Source organism: Apodemus sylvaticus, chromosome 8, assembly GCF_947179515.1.
Source record: "Apodemus sylvaticus chromosome 8, mApoSyl1.1, whole genome shotgun sequence".
In the NCBI taxonomy this organism is placed as follows: Eukaryota; Metazoa; Chordata; class Mammalia; order Rodentia; family Muridae; genus Apodemus; species Apodemus sylvaticus.
The window spans coordinates 79,494,061-79,510,353 of record NC_067479.1 but is presented as its reverse complement, the minus strand read 5'-3'; the positions used below and the strand labels follow the sequence as shown (position 1 = coordinate 79,510,353).

At 42.3% G+C, this 16,293-nt stretch overlaps 1 protein-coding gene across 1 annotated transcript in view; it reads left to right on the top strand.

The window, feature by feature from the left end:
- Positions 1-3,509: 3,509 nt before the first annotated feature.
- Tmem260 (transmembrane protein 260) overlaps positions 3,510-16,293 on the top strand; it is a 66,997-nt gene continuing 54,213 nt past the window's right edge. Inside the window, exons 1-3 of the mRNA XM_052191646.1 lie at positions 3,510-3,735; positions 8,208-8,239; positions 8,945-9,096. Coding sequence (XP_052047606.1) covers positions 3,588-3,735; positions 8,208-8,239; positions 8,945-9,096 — 332 coding nt within the window. The 5' untranslated portion in view covers positions 3,510-3,587. The remainder of the gene's footprint in view (positions 3,736-8,207; positions 8,240-8,944; positions 9,097-16,293) is intronic.

The following is a 16,293-nucleotide window of genomic DNA, read 5'->3' as shown; positions in this document are numbered from 1 at the left end:
GCGACTTCTCCTTACAGAAGGGAGACATGCTCACGTTTTCCTGTCCCTCTTGCTGAGCACTAGGAAATGCCTGACACCATGATCAAGATGGACATCATGCTACTTCTGCATGCGCAGGAAGGATGCAGAACGGATGGCTTTACTCTTAGAGGAATGGCACAGTAGTGAGATCCTAGAGAGGTGTTGTGGTTGCTGATGTTGTTGTTACTGCTGTTGTTTGGTTTGGTTTTGGCCTTTTTTTTCCCCAGACTGATTGGTAGAGGGGCTGGCAACTCACAGATGCCAGTGGGCATGGATTAAAAACAAGCAAACAAGAAGTACGAGCCAACAAAAGGTGACTCTGTTTAACTCCATTTAACAAACGGATCAAGAAAGTAAAGGCAAAAAGACAAATGGTTTTACTACGACCTAAATCCCAGCAAGAGCTGTGAGAAGGGTTGAGTGGGGTATCAGCTTAGACCTTCACCATCTCCAGGGGCCCCAGTATGACCATCAAGATGGTACCAAAGAAGGCTGAGGAAGAAGCAGCTCTAGGAAGTTGGAGACCACGTCCTAGACATCTGTCTCTACACAGCAGTGATGGAGTGCCCCTCCACCGCTCTCAGGATGGGATCGGAGGGGCCTGGAGGTTCAGAATTTTTATTACTATCCTACAAAAAAAGAGACCCTCATCTGTCACCTCACCTACAATGTGGTGCCAGTGGATGCCACAGGAAAGCAGGACAGAGGCATTTGCACCCCTCTCAGCTAGACGGGCAGCAACAGAGGCCTAGCGGGAAGGAGATGGAGATAGAGTGGAGCATGAGCAACAATGTTCCTTCTGTGTCTTATGGTCTACCCTAGATCAAGCCCATTTGCCGTGGGTGGGTGTGTGCGAGAGAGCCAAAGTGTTCTCTTGCCCCTTCCTCTTCTCTTTCTAACTTCAACCCTCTTCTGTTTTCCTTGGCTCCATCCCTAATATGATCACCTTTTCCTGGATACGCCTTTAAACTACAAAAAAACAAAATGAACCTTGCCTGGCACTTCACAAATACATTCTATTTTCAGTCATCTATTTCTTAACTCACTGGCATCTGGTTTCCATTTCTACCACTATCACTACTGAAACTGAAGTTTTGACTATCCAAGGTTCAAAACTTCACAGGTCATCAAATCTAATTATGAAAGGCATGCTGTAGTTAGCTCCCAGCATTCTTAGGAGAACCTTGAGTATGGTGGTTTGAATAAGAATGGTTGGTGGTGATGTGTCCTTGGTGAAGGAGATGTGTCCTTGGTGGAGGAGGTGTCTCCTTAGTGGTGGAGGTCTGTGTTTGGTGGAGGAGGTGTGTCCTTGGTGGAGGAGGTCTGTCTTTGGTGGAGGAGGTGTGTCCTTGGTGGAGGGGGTGTGTCCTTGGTGGAGGAGGTGTGTCCTTGGTGGAGGAGGTGTGTCCTTGGTGGAGGAGGTGTGTCCTTGGTGAAGGAGGTGTGTCCTTGGTGGAGGAGGTGTGTCCTTGGTGGAGGAGGTCTGTCTTTGGTGGAGGAGGTGTACCCTTGGTGGAGGGGGTGTGTCCTTGGTAGAGGAGGTGTGTCCTTGGTGGAGGAGGTGTGTCCTTGGTGGAGGAGGTCCAGTGTCTCACTCTCTCTGCTGGCAAGGGGTTAAGAATGCAAAGCTCCCAGCCACTTCTCCAGTGCCTGCTTGCCTGCAACCTTGCTCCCAGCACGATAATAAAGGACAAACCCTCTGAAACCACTAGCAAGGCCCTAATTAGATGCCTTCTTTTGTAAGAGTTGCCTTGGTCACAGTGTGTTTTCCCGGCAATGCTACTGTGACTTAGACCCTGGGACTGGGAAGATGAGTCAGTGGGTAAGCTGCTTGCTGTATAAAAGTGAGGTGCTGTGTTTGGGTCTCCAGCACCCATATAAAATCAAGTCATGGTGTTGGCACCTATAACTCCAGAACTGGTGGGGGTTTGGGGAGCAGTTGTATTCTAAGGGCTCACTGGAAAATCCAGCTAATCAATTTGCCAAAAATCAAAACAAACTGAAACAAAACCAAGTCAAAAAAAAAAACAAAAACAAAAACAAAAACCAAAAACCAAAATCCCACCACTACCACTACCAACAACAACCAAAAAACAAAACAAAACAAAACAAAACAAAACAAAAAAAAAAAAACCAAGGTGGGCAGCCATAGTTGAAGACATCCAAAATTGACCTCTGGTCTCTACATGCACAGACATGGACACCCCGCCCCCAACACCACACACACACATTGTCACACATGAACACACATACAAGATAATCCTGGACAAGCCGTCTAGTTGAAAGGCATATTTCTCAGCACCTTTTGCTATTAAGAAAGGCATGTCACTCAACAGAGGTCAATGGAGAACTTGCTACCATGGCTCTCAGCCGTGACAATCTCTGGTCCTTCTTGAATTATAATCCCAAATAAAACGGTTTCTTCTATAAGTTTCATTGGTCTTAGTGTTTTCTCATGCAATAAGGAAAGTACACTGCACAACCCCTGTGTCCCAGGAGCTCAGATGATAAAGCATTTTATAAACACCAGGAAAGACTAAGGTAGGTGGGCACGGTTACTGCCGATCAACTTCACGGCTGGGACACTGTTCCTGTCGGACTGCAGACAGCACATGTGTGAATGTTGCTCATTTCCTGTGGATTCTGACGTAGAGTCTACAGAGGTTGTCCCCCTCCCTTCCCAGTCCGAATAATTGGTATAATAATGCAAACTGTAAGCTTAAACCGTTTTCTGTGCTAGTCTGTTAAAGGCTCTAGAGTGACTTCTCAGCAGTGTGCAGTGTACCTAGCTATCCAGGAGCTCCCATTTCTTGCATTATTTATGTGGTGTCTTCATTTCATTTCCCACTTTTTGAGAAAGTCTACAACAAAACATTCCTCTTCATTTAAGTAGGAGACGCTCTTAACATGAAGAGTTGATTTTGTTAACTCAAGTATTTGAACTCACTGAATTCTTGTGTTAAAAATGACTAACTAGCAGATTTTAATATCTTAAGATTAGTGAATTAATAATTAGGACATGTGTTTACATTACTTTTAATGAGGCAAGTCTCTATAAATACATAACCGCGATGAATGTGTCCACTGAAAAACATAATAGCAATTAATGTATTTGTGGATTACTTACAGGGTTGGAACCCTTGGTGGTTCACTGGGTTTCTAGGGGGCTCTTTTATGCAGTTCCACCCCAGACCACAGGGGGCAGAGCAGCGCTTTCTGGCTCGCCGTTATCGACGCCGCTTCCGTCTCTTGGAGCCGGCCAAGTCAGTGCGGAAAGGGGAGAAAGGTACTGCATAGCGTGAGTGGGCCTGGCCCATGATTGATGTCGTCGGGACTTATGCTCCCTTATGATTCGTTACTTGAAAGCACACTGAAGCAGCCACCCTGCCTCGCGCGGTGACCTCCAGAAGACTAGGCCGTGCCGGGGGTCGCCCTCCATCTCCTCCACCCCCACCCGGCGGGCGAAGGAATGGTCCGCTCCGTCCTGCTAGACCGGAAGTCAGCGCGGCTGCGCGCCTCTCGGCCAGGAAGGTCCGCGCCGCTGCGGGGGCTCACGGTCCGGGCCCATGGGTCTCCATGGCGACGGCGGGGGCTCGGCAGCCGAAGCGGGGCCGTGGCGCTCCGAGGGCCTCCGCGGCAGCGTGGCCGTGTTCGCCGCCGTGACTGCCGTGTTCACCCTCACGCTGCCCCGCTCGCTGCCGGGGGGAGACTCCGGTAAAGTACTTGCAGGCTGTCCCCCTCCCCGCCCCGTCTCCCGGCGCCGCCCGCCGCCGCGGTGTCTGTTCCCGCGTTCCATAGCCGGAGCTCCGTGCACGGTTCTGACTTCCAGAACCAGTTCTCTTTCTCTGGTCTCAGTGTTCTCGAGCTGTTTAGCTTTTGTGGGTTTCAGCCGATGAAATTATGTCACCTATCGAGCCCTTTGCCACAGACGAAAAGGTTGGCAGTAGTTAACAAATAGCACGGAGCGTTCTATTGTGGTTAGAGACGACACAACGGGTTATTAAATAAACTACATTTTAAGTGGTGATGAGTTACGGAAGCACTAAGGGAAAATGTGGTTGAGGGTGGTAATGAAGAGTAGGTTCTTCAGAAGGTCAGGGAAGACTTCCTTGGAGGTGTATCGGTTAGAACCTGAACATTAAGAACGAAACAGTCATGTAGAAAATTTAGAGGGGAACTCATAAAAGGGGATGCCAGATGCAACTTAAAGCACCCGTCTTCCTGTGAAAACGAAAAGCAGGTTTCACAGAGATTAAGCTAGGTCATAATTTTAACATATTTGAGTCTAGAAACAAGTTCCTGTTTGTTTTTACAGCCAGATAAAGTGATCAATGATTCCTCATAATAATCAGCAGTGTATTCGGAATGGTTCTGTAATGGAACATAGTCAAACTATTTCCTGAAGAACCCATGACCTATTTACAATTTCACTACCTGACAAGGTCACCCAGATTTGGTGGCTGAAGTGAGGAGCATTTATCATCTCCCATCTGTGGACCAGGAGTTCTAGGTGCAGTTTAGCTGGGTTTGCTAACACAGGACGAGGTGGGGACCAGAGTTGCAACCTCTCAGGACTCTTAGTGCGGATATACTTCCAAACTTGTCTTAGTCCTTTTCCTGTGTGGCTCTCCATAAAATAGCTGATTCCTGTCTAAAGAAAGAGATAGAGCCTTCTGACACCTCTGTCATTTTTGAGACCTAACCCTGGAAGTGATATGCCCTGTTGTATTGGAGGGAGTCAGTAAATCTAGACCAGTTCAAAGGGGGAGAGGATTACACGGCAAGAAAGCCCGGAGATGGGGATTACCAGGACTGTCTTCAAGATGGCCTGCCACAGAATGAATCCTTGAAGCCCCATTTTCAGGTCATCTCCTCTTCCCGGTTCCACTGAGCACTTAGTGAGAGTGGTGTTTTATTAGCATAGCTGGAATGGAGTTACCAGTTTCCTAAGATTAATGTTAAACACTAAAGTAGGGTAGCAAGAGATTTGATATTGGAGAGGTTAGAGGGTACATAGCTCTGTACCCTTTAAAAAGTATCTACAACAACTTATTTGAGCCACAAATACAGGATGAAAAAAATCATAGCATTGCATTAACTGTACGCCACTCATTGTTCAAAGTGCCCTTTAAGGAGTTTTGCCCTCCCAGCTGCCCTAGAAGGTAGGTACTATACCTTTGTAGATGAGAAAAGTAAGGCTAACCTACACCCAAAGTCACAGTGAGGGAGGGTCTTCTGAAAGGAACCTAATCAGATTGATGTTGGAACATTCTTCTTAATGCATACTCAGAAGAGTTTTGTGACATTGTTAAATTATCCATCACACATAGTGATAATAAATTTGAAATTGTTGCCTTTTTTTAAATCTGTATTTCATGTGTTACCAAAAAAATAAAGTTGTGTATTCATCTGAATTCCAGACTTCTGACATGTTTGTTTACTTGTATGCTAAATAGTGGTTGCTTCTGATATTTCATGGTCATTTTCAGGAATCATCAGTGAGTTATTTTTCAACTATGTGCCAATCAATGTAGAAGGTTTGTTTAAGCTTATTTTCGATCATATTGTGTCTGTGATGTACTTGAACGATCATATCGTATTTGTGATGTACTTGAATGCTTATATATATTCTGTCAATAAACAGAATACATCTCAAAACCAAATAAAACATGCATTTTTTTCTCTGATAAGTGTTAAGTTTTCCTCTATAGATACAATGTGGGGTGCTGGCAAAATTATTTTTGCACTACTACACATTCATATTCATGGACAATTCTTATAATCCTTGAAAGAACTAACTTACAGATGGATTTATATATGTTAAGTATAGTTATTCTAATGGATGATATATGGCCATATTAAACATAGAAGAATCTACAGACAGCTCTGGGCTTACTTCCAATTTGCATTTGGGACAACAAAGCTGTGTGTCTCAAACCTGAATGAATATACTTCAGAATTGCCCAGCAGGTTTGAGTGGTAATGTTGGAAGACCTTCAGGAAGTTTTGTTCTGTTCCTCGCAGCCCTTTAATTTAACTGAGGAAAGCCCCCAGCAAGGGCTAGGAGGAAGCAAGAACTCGGAGGCGCCGAGTTTGTGTAAGGATTTACTTCACCTTCCTCTTTCACATTCACCTAACGAACATTCCCTTTGCTCTTGACCAGGAAGACATAGATTTTAGAACAGTGGCATATTTTGGTTTAGATTGAACATTGCCAAGAATTGATGGATTTTGCAGAAAATGCAGGGTGTGTGTGTGTGTGTTAAAGCAGTTAGGAAAGGGTGTCAATATTAAAGTGTAGTTTGAATATATTCAGAATGGAAGAGAATGGACCCTTGAAGCTGGAACTTACGGTATGCTTGGTCTCTCAGATAAGAGCAAAACTTGAGCAAAGTAATGGGGTAAAATTGTAGGATCGCTGCCTCTCAGTAGTTATGCAGGGAACAGTTCTGAGCATTTTCAGACTATAAGCAATTCCTCTGAAAGATGTTCAGGACACAAAAAGTTCTTCAGTCTCTGAGGTGCCAACGTCAGTAATTGCTCTATATAAGCAGCATGTATCTGATTGCCCTTCGGGGCTTCTGTGAGGCTGTCACTTGACATGAGGTTGTGAGTGGTAAGGATGACCATGTGGTAAACTGTCACCACCCTCCAATCACACGGCATTTGTGTTTGATTCTTCGTGGGCTCTCAGAGGAGAGACTGCTGGTGTCTTCTTGGCAGGATCCTGGAATGGATATGATGAGGTTTTTAAACTCAGTGAGAAAAAATGAAAATGCAGCTGGAATATAATCCCATATAGGAAAGTGCTAAATAGTCGAGCAGAGTCTATGGAAGAGAAGGAATAATAACATAGCTTGGGCTGGAGCTGTGTAAGGAAAGGTATTATTCATTCAGAAATAGCAGATGAATTGGGCCTTGACAGACTTTGGGCAGACAGGTTGAAAAATATTTCAGGGTGAGAAGAGAGATTTTGTGTGCGTGTGTGTGTGTGTGTGTGTGTGTGTGTGTGTGTGTGTGTGAATAAAGGACCACCCTAGTGGAACACTGGTATTCAGGGAGCATAGGTTGTTTAGAAACAAGGCTGCCAAAGGGACCTTGAAGCCATTAGACCTGACCTTAGAAGCCCTCTTGCTAAGATACCTGAACAGCAGCATTGAAAGTATAGACTAGCGCCAGGGTTCAGCTTCTTGGCTTTTTATACATTGGAGGAAGGGTGCTGTAGTTAAGAATAATTTTCGAACAAAAGATACAGTATATAACTCCAGGCTAGGTAAGGTGGAGGTCTACTTTTGTAACTAGGACTAGAAATTAAAGTCAGAGTGTTGATGCCTGTCAAGAAATAGAAAATGAACACAAGTGCTTTTCCTAATAAGCAGTAGTACCATAATTCACTATTATGGACTAATGTCTCACTGTGCTGCTATGTAGAGGTGTTAGTCAAAAGTAGTGTTGTGCTTCCTTCCTGTAGCAGACACTGGACTGCTTACTGTGCTGTGAGCTTAGAACGGACCTCTAGCACAGAGGGGCCCCATGCAAAGGGTGGAGTGACTTACTGGTTTAAAGCAATATATTCTGGGAGAGCTTACCAAAGGAATACAGATTGTTTAAAGATACCTAACTTAAACAGTTATCCAAGTGCCAGCATAATATGCCCAAAACTCAAACCTCTGCACGTGTTTTATGTTAGACAACTACATCTTTTTGTTGTTGTTGTAGGAGAGGCAGTCTCACCTGGTTGCCCAGGCTGGCCTTGGACTTATGGTAATCCTCCTGCCTCTGCCTCTGAAAGTACTAAGATAATAGGCCACCCACAGCTTTATGATCACATCTTTATAAGCTGTGCTAAGTTTGTAAGAGAATGCAGAGTGTCATATTCATGCTTTGTAAGTGCCTTTGTATATTTGCAAGTAAATACAACTTTCAGGAAGGAAAATGTATTTTTTTAACATGAGAATTCACCTGTATTTCTACTGACCAGTTATTTAAAACTATGGAATATAGTTAATAAGACCTATGGGGGAGAGTCCTGTTAGACCATTTCATGCTGTTAAATCTCTTCAGATTTACAGTTTTATCCAGTCAAATTAATGCAAAACCCCAATGCAAGCATCCGGATTTTGAAAACTTTGGAGGAGTGTCATTCTGTAATAGTAATTATTGGTTTTACATTATTTTTTTCACAGGGGAACTGATCACAGCCGCACATGAGCTTGGAGTAAGTATTAGTTTTATTGTTTAATCAATGCTCTCATTAACAGTTTTAGGAATTAAGAAAGTTTAATTAAGCGTGGAATAAAGTAGATTAATTTATTTTCAAGCCCTAGTTTTTAGTAACTTATAAGTACAGTACGTGACAATTTACTTTAAGTTTTAAATCCAATTAGCTGAAATTATAAAGCAAAGCCTTTACTATATATACAGTAGCTGGCTTATTATCACCCCAAATTTTGTATAAGCTGTGGAGAATAAATCGGGTTAACCATTTTAATAAGTTTATTATTTAATAAACTTTATTATAGTGTGTGATCCCTTTAGTCAAGACCTTATGACTGTCAGCGTGGTGGTAATCCGGGAGCAGTGTGGTCTTTCAACCCTACCAAGATGATATTTCAGGACCTGCCTGCACAGTGACCTTTTAAATCACCCGGATGTACTGTGAACCTGGAGCGCAAACTGCTTAAGGACTGACAGTGGAATATGTCATCTTTTCTTTAGGTGACATACCATAGGATAGACATGCCAGGTCCATTAAAAACAATAACCATATTGACAGAGATTACAGTAGGAGCCACTATTGATACATTTAGTCATTGACACATAGTCCTCTTACTTGCCCAACAAAAGGGCTGCTTTTCAGTTAAAGCCACCGTGACACATCTTTTTAGATGAGAGCATCTAACTGTTGCTTATTTTCCCGTAGGTCGCCCATCCCCCCGGCTATCCCTTGTTCACACTGATGGCTAGCCTGGCAATCACCCTCTTTCCCTTTGGCTCCGTCGCCTACCGCGTCAATCTCCTCTGTGCCTTGTTCGGGGCAGTAGCGGCTTCGCTCCTTTTCTTCACCGTTTTCAGGTAAGTGGTTGATCAGTTCACTTTGAGGAATAAGAGTTGCCGGTTCCTCGTGGCCAACTCCAGACTGTAGTAAAATCTTTGGTTGCTTAGGTGGCGTCCCTCAGTCACGTGATTTCACTTCCTTACCCCCTCAGATGTACAGGGTGGCCTCAGCTTTGTACAGTTGGGTGAGCGTGTCACCTGTTCATTGTCACACTTCTCTGGTTAGGCAGAACTAATGAGGTTTGTCGTTTTACACAGATGAGGGTGGGCTGACTGAACTCAGCGACACCAAGCTTGTCTTAAAAATGGTCAGTTCACCTAATTACCCACCGTGCTGCTGACGGGCAGCTGCCTCTCAGCCTGGGCCTGATACCCAATTATATTATAAACATGAACGTAACTGCATGCTTTGGAAATGAGGCTGTTAGCCAAGGAAATCACATTTGGGGTATGGTTTTAGTGAGGTTTCACGTTCTCCCGCCGTAGCCCTCCGGGAGGAAGACAGCATAGATCCTGCTGACTTCTTTAATGGAGCCGATCATAGTTGGAAGCTACTTTGCTTTTAACAGATTGTTTACTGCTCTGGAATATTGGTGAACTCATTTGCCTTCTATGTTTCTGTCTCCATTCTTAACTTAGCCTAAACATTTTCCTAAGAGGATGATACCAAAAAAAAAATACAAATTGTATTTTGTGGAAAATAGAGGGGAAAATCCTGCTTCCAAAAGCTTTTGTAACCTTTCTTAAATACATTAATAATACTAATACTAGGACGGGCAGTGGTAGCGTATGACTGTAATCCCAGCACTCTGGGAGGCAGAGGCAGGCGGATTTCTGAGTTCAAGGCCAGCCTGGTCTACATAGTGAGTTCCAGGACAGTCAGAGCTATACAGAGAAACCCTGTCTCGAAAAAACCAAATCCAAAAAAAAAAAAAAAAAAAAAAAAAAAACCTAATACTAATACTAATACTAATAGTAATAATCTAAATGTAGTGTAGTTTGAGTTGATTCCATTTTCACTGATTTTGGCAGCTAGGATTTTATAGAAGTGGTAAAGCTAACAAATAATTCTAAAATTTACTTTTAAATCTATTTGTAGAAAGAGTTCAGATCAACTCTTACAGTTTTGGTAATTTACTACATGTTATTCGTATCACTTGACCTGTCTGCATGCAATCTTGCATTTTCACTAATAGTCCTTTAGTAAGCAGTGTGTGAAATAAGGGCTCTGCCTGCCTGGGTTGTTTAGGGCTATGATTATTTTTCTTCTAAAAAGTTGGAATAAGTTTGATTAAAATTATTTCTTCTGAATCTTTTCTGACTACCTACAAGTATTTTCATTTTGATCAAGGAAAATTGATCTTTTTTTCTTTTAAATATTTGAGTTGAAATTTGAAATTTAACCTGTTCAGTATTTTTAGATTTTTTTTTTTTTTGGTTTTTTCTAGACAGGGTTTCTCTGTGTAGTCCTGGCTGTCCTGGAACTCACTCTGTAGATCACTTTGAAATCCGCCTGCCTCTGCCTCCCAAGTGCTGGGATTAAAGGCGTGCCCCACTACTGCCCGGCTAACCTGTTCAGTATTGAAGACATTGAGTTATTAATTTTCACAAGGAACTTTTAAGATAGACACTTCAATACTATGAATTTGTGTGTGTGTGTGTGTGTGTGCACACGCGCGCGCGCGTGCACGCAAACAGCCTCTGACGCAAGTAAGGCAGTTGGTGCTCTAAAACTTTTCATATTTGCTCACATATTATTGATGCCATTACACAGGAAGCTACTATTTTTAAAAAATCATATATAACAACCTCTTAATCCAAATAGCTTTGGACAATAATTTCCCTTTAGTTGCCCAGTTTAGAAATAGCTTTTATCACTTACTGTGCTGGAGCACATGGGCTGAAGATGCGCACCTCATGTGCGACCCTCTGATTTAATACACGGCATTGTGATGGATCACTCCACTTGCTGACATTTAAATCAGAATTCTAATACTACTCAACTGGCTAAGTAATTTCACAAATATAGGACTTCAGAAAAGTTGGTTTCTCACTGAGAAAGAATCTAACAACATCATTGCTTACATACACTTTAATATGAAAATACTTCATTATTTTGAATACGAATAACTGACAAGGTACATGTCCTTTGGGAATAACCCAGTTCAAGTGGCAAATCTGTTTTGTCAAACAATAGACACCCTTCAGAAAGGAGAAGCCATCTCTATGGTAATAGGACTAACAGTAGCCTATTGATTGAGTGGAAGAAGACATTATACAATGTCAGCTGGCTTGTTACAATTTCATTTGTTGTATGACCTGAACTTAACCTCTGAAACCTTTCTTCTATGAATGTAAACCCAGCAGCAGGAGAGGTTTTGTGCAGCCATTACACTGGTGGCTTCTCCCCAGCCCTGACACACAGTAAATGTATCTCCCTCCTCCTTCAAAGTCTGTCTAGAAGACATTTCATTCCTTTATTTGTTTATAGACAGAATCTTCTTGCTGTTCCCTTGTTGAATGTTGAAGATTTTGATCCAGGAAGCAGTTTCCTTCTTCCTTCCCCCAACACTTAGGAGAGAATTTCTGTACATGTGGGTCCGTGCAGTAAATTCATTCTTTTAACAGGTTTAGGATTTTTTTTTCAGGAAATTGTTCACATAGCATTCACTGTATTTAGCTCTTGGGGTGGACATAAAGACCTTCTGTACCTTTTAAACAAAGAGTGTGTTTCAAAGGCAAATTTCTGTTTAAATGTGTTGATGTAAAGAGCTCTTTTTTTTTTCAGTAAACATGGCTTAGATTGAAAGAACAATTTATTCATTGTTTCCAATTAGTTTGTAATCTTTGCTTTTTTGTATTGTCTGTCACCTTTAAAAGCCCTAAGATACCATTAACACTTCACTTTTTGTCAGTCTTCCTAAGTTGGCAGGACCTCGTTTGTATTGATTTGTTCTAATGTAGAAACACATGAGTAAACTAGTACACTGAAAGCAGTGTGTGTCATTGCAGTTACTGAGTTAGAAGTAGTCAGAGTGTGGCAACACTGTGAGCAGTGCTCCCTTTGCGGCATGCTAAAGCATGCATTTGTTAGAGAAACTTAATTTTTCATTTTAATGAACCAATACTCAATTCATCTCATCCTTATATCTTTATATTAAGATTATCTAATTAAGTTAATGTTTTAAAAGAACAAGGATTTTTCTTTTAAGGCCACTGATGTAAATAATTTTTAAATGTGGTGGAATGTAATTTAATATCCTATTTGTAATTCATAGATGCTATATATAATTTTTTAAAGTTATAGATAATTAATCACAAATATGAATGCCATCTAACTTTACTTACTATTTGAATTTCAAAGCTACTTGCCAGGGAGCATCAAACTAAATGCTATGTAGTGGACCAGGAAGAGGACTGATGGCATCAGTCGGCTAGCATCTATGTCAGATACATTCCCTGTGTGCTGCAGTCTATCGATAACGAGAAGAAAGCACACAGACAGTGCTGTGCACACACGCTGTACCGCAGGAAGCTTTAACTGTTCATAGTCTCCAGTCAGAGAATAGCTTTAGATCACTTGATTGGGGAGGTATAAGGTAAGAAAAACATTCTCAGTAGCCTTGTAAGTCAGCCAATGAGGATGATAGTGATAGTGGTGGCGGCGGTGGAGGTGGCGGCGGTGGCGTTGCTGCTGCTGGTGGTGATTTCCGACTGTTAGTGGCCAGATGGAACTGCAGACAAATGCCTGTCCTGGTGGTTATTGTGCACCCAGTGAGAAATGAAAGTAAAACACTTCTAGTTTTTATAACAAAATTTACTTTTAAAGAAACGAAAACATACATTAAATCAGCATACTTTCAGGCATTCTAAAAGTCCCTGTTCTGGAAATTTATAAAACAACAACAACAACAATCCACTAAAACCATAAACACTGTATGGTAAGAAATCAGATCTCTTAGTACAGAATATGTTATGTAGATTATATATGTATTAATCATCAGTGGTATGTTGGAACTCTAAAGAAATTATCATCAGTTATAGCAATAATAGTTGAGTATCTCCAGACAGGTTATTTTATGTCCATATTTTGTACGTGGAATTTTGCCATTTTTTATATTGTACATTTCTAAGCATTAATTTGCTGCTGAAATTAATTTGATTATAGTTTTGGAAAGTGCTTGATTCCAAGCACTGTATCTGCTGTTCTTACAGCTTCTATTAAGATGCCATTCAATAAAGAATAGAAAACGAAAATGCCATACCTTGGAGAATGCAGAATCTCCTGCTTAAGGGACATTTGGATTTTCCAACTCAAAGAATGTTTTAGATTATTGCCATAGAGAGAATGTGCCGCACTCCCTAATTTCAGAAGTAACTATGCATAAGTAACAAGTCATCAGCAAGCGCTCGGACTTGGGGAAGAACGGGAAGTACCAGAGCATTCTTTTCCTTTCAGGGGAATATCTGTCTTGATCCCTGGTTAATTGATCATATATTTTTCTCATACTTGTATTAAAATTGCATTGACTTTGGCTGGTTAAGCATATTAAGAGCCCAGCTCATTTGCATTTTCTTATAAGTTGAGAGACATATTAGGCTCAAATAGCAGTGCTTCGTTTTGAAGGGAGAAAAGCAGGCCAAAACTCTTTTAAGACTGTAGAGTCTTTCCTGACAGCTAGTCAGAGTTAGAATTAGTTCAAGGAGATGTTAATAATGCACTGCCTGGCCTAATCCCTTTGATATCACCAGGTATCCTCCTGTTCATGGGTTAATTGCTTTAAAAGCGAAGGCAATATTCTGAGCGGTGGGCCGCTTCACCTTTTCACAGCTGTTACCATTGAGTGACAACTAAATCCCATGTGTAAGATGAGGAAGAGCTCAATCTCCAATTGGGAGAAAATTTATGTAAACCGCAATCCCTTCAGAATGTGCGGAAGTCATAGACTTTCTTGATTTACTCTGCTTTTCCCAGAAAGCGCTATTGTTCACTCTCCTAAGTCCCATCAACCCTTTGTAGCAGAATATCACAGCGGCAGCAGATAGCTTGAAATATATAAATGCTATCATAGCTCTGATTAATAGCAGTGCTTATGAGTCAAGTCTGATAACAGTGCAGCTCTCCACTCAATTTCAGATACTGCTAATGGAATCTGTCTTCTCCAATTGTAATATGAGAAGGCCTAATTTGCTATGGAGCTTGGAGCTGTCACCGGTAGGGGATTGTGGGGTCAGATGGGACCTGCCAGGTTTTTGCCCTGCAGCTTGTATCTCTCACTTTGAATAGAGCAGCCCCCTGCCTGCCAGTTAGCTGATAGGCCGCCGTGGGGCTTATGCTACTATGTACAATAGGAAAGGGCCGCATAGGCTGACTTTATAATTGTGAAGCTAGCTCATATTTCCACAGCTACTGTGCTGCATAATTTCTAATAAGTGGTTTTAACAAATGTCAGATTATGAAAAGTTTCCTCAATTACAAAAACTTATAAAACATTTAAATTGCTAAATCTGTTTCCTGCCGAGATCCTTGCTACTGGAAGTAGTCATCAGTTATTACTGGCCGGCTAATAAATGCACATATTTCTTAAAATTACAAATGAAATGATAACTTGTAACTCACACAGACTTGCCGCTTTTCAGACTCACAGAGATAGATGATAACCCTAACGAGTTATGTGAGAATGTGTTTCATAACTTGGGCTGATTCAGGCCCTTCATGTCCAGTTTCTTGTTTTCCATGTTTCTTAGTGCTGGTGATGGAAGCAGCTTGGTACCCTCCATCTGTAGACTTTAGTGATCACGGCTTCGTGTGTGCTCCCTGCGCTTGCAGCGTGCAGGTGTGGCAGCGAGGCCGCATCTTCCAAGTGGACGGTTAGGAGGACTTCGGCTGTTGAGATAGATGCCCTGGCCCTTGCCTGTGACAATAAAGTGCTGGCATGCACTTGGAGGCAGTTTCAGAACGCCACGCATGCTGTCAGGACCAAGTAGCCAGCTCATTTCCAGGCGCTGTGTCTGAACACGTGGTCCATAAGCCAGCCACTTTTTGAAGCAGGCAGTGCCTCAGCAGGTAACGCTGTCACTGTGCAAGTTCCTGGCATCCGAGAGACAGTGGGACAGATGCGAAAGACTTGTCCTGGGCTTCTTTCTAGATTGTTTAGGAACGAGATGGTGAGGGACATGGAAATGAACTGTTTTAGAATGCACGGCTTTATTATATAGCTAGATTTACATGAATCTTTTTTGAAAAAACCATCTTAGGGGGTGGGGAGCAGTCGAGGAGGCATGCACACCACAGTGCACCTCTGGGGGTCAGAGAGCAGCTTGAGGGGCTTGGTTCTTTCCTTCTTCTGTGTAGGTCCTGGGACTCACTCGGCTCTTCAGGCTTGGCCACAAGCCGCTTCACCTGCTGAACCCTGCTGGCCTGTAGGCCTCAATTCTCACGGAAATTGGTTGATTACATTTATTCACAGAAATTGTTGGTGATCTGATTCTTTCCGTTTTAGTTGTGCTATGTCGTTTGTTTCTTTTTTGAAGGCTTTAAAATTTTCTTCCACTTTCTTAAGTCCCTTCGTAGCAGAATAGCAAAATCATGAATACCACCTGGCAGTTTTCCTTTAAAAGCATTGGTAGTTTTACGGCAAAAACAGTAGACTTTTCTCAGAAGTGGCAACACAGTTTTTATAAAATGTCAGATAAGGACTTACTTTCAAAGTTATTAAATGGGAAGATTATCATTTTTGAGGCCTAGTGGTGGTGGCTGAAGAGATAAAACTTGAATACACAGTGTCCTCAGTCGCTGCTTTTTGTTCCTCAGGTCTGAACCTGGAAGTGAAAGGGTTTGGATCCCCTCCCGGCTGCCTAGAACTCTACACGTTTGATGCTCAGAGAACATTTGCTACAGGAATTCTGACTGACAAAAAAAGAAAGGCGTGTGATGGGGCTTGGGGTTTTCCTTCCCTAAGATGCTGGTTTGACCATTCTCCACACAGCCTGGAGAGATAAAAATATTATGATGTTGATTATGTGAATGAGCCAGAAAGCAATCTTGACATCGTTTTCATGACTAAAGCCTTAGAAGATAAGACTGTGGAAGGACAATGATGAGCGTGCCGGGCAGTGGTGGCGCAGCCTTTCATCCCAGCACTCGGGAGGCAGAGACAGACTCGTCTCTGAGTTCGAGGCCAGCCTGGTCTACAGAGTGAATTTCAGGACAGT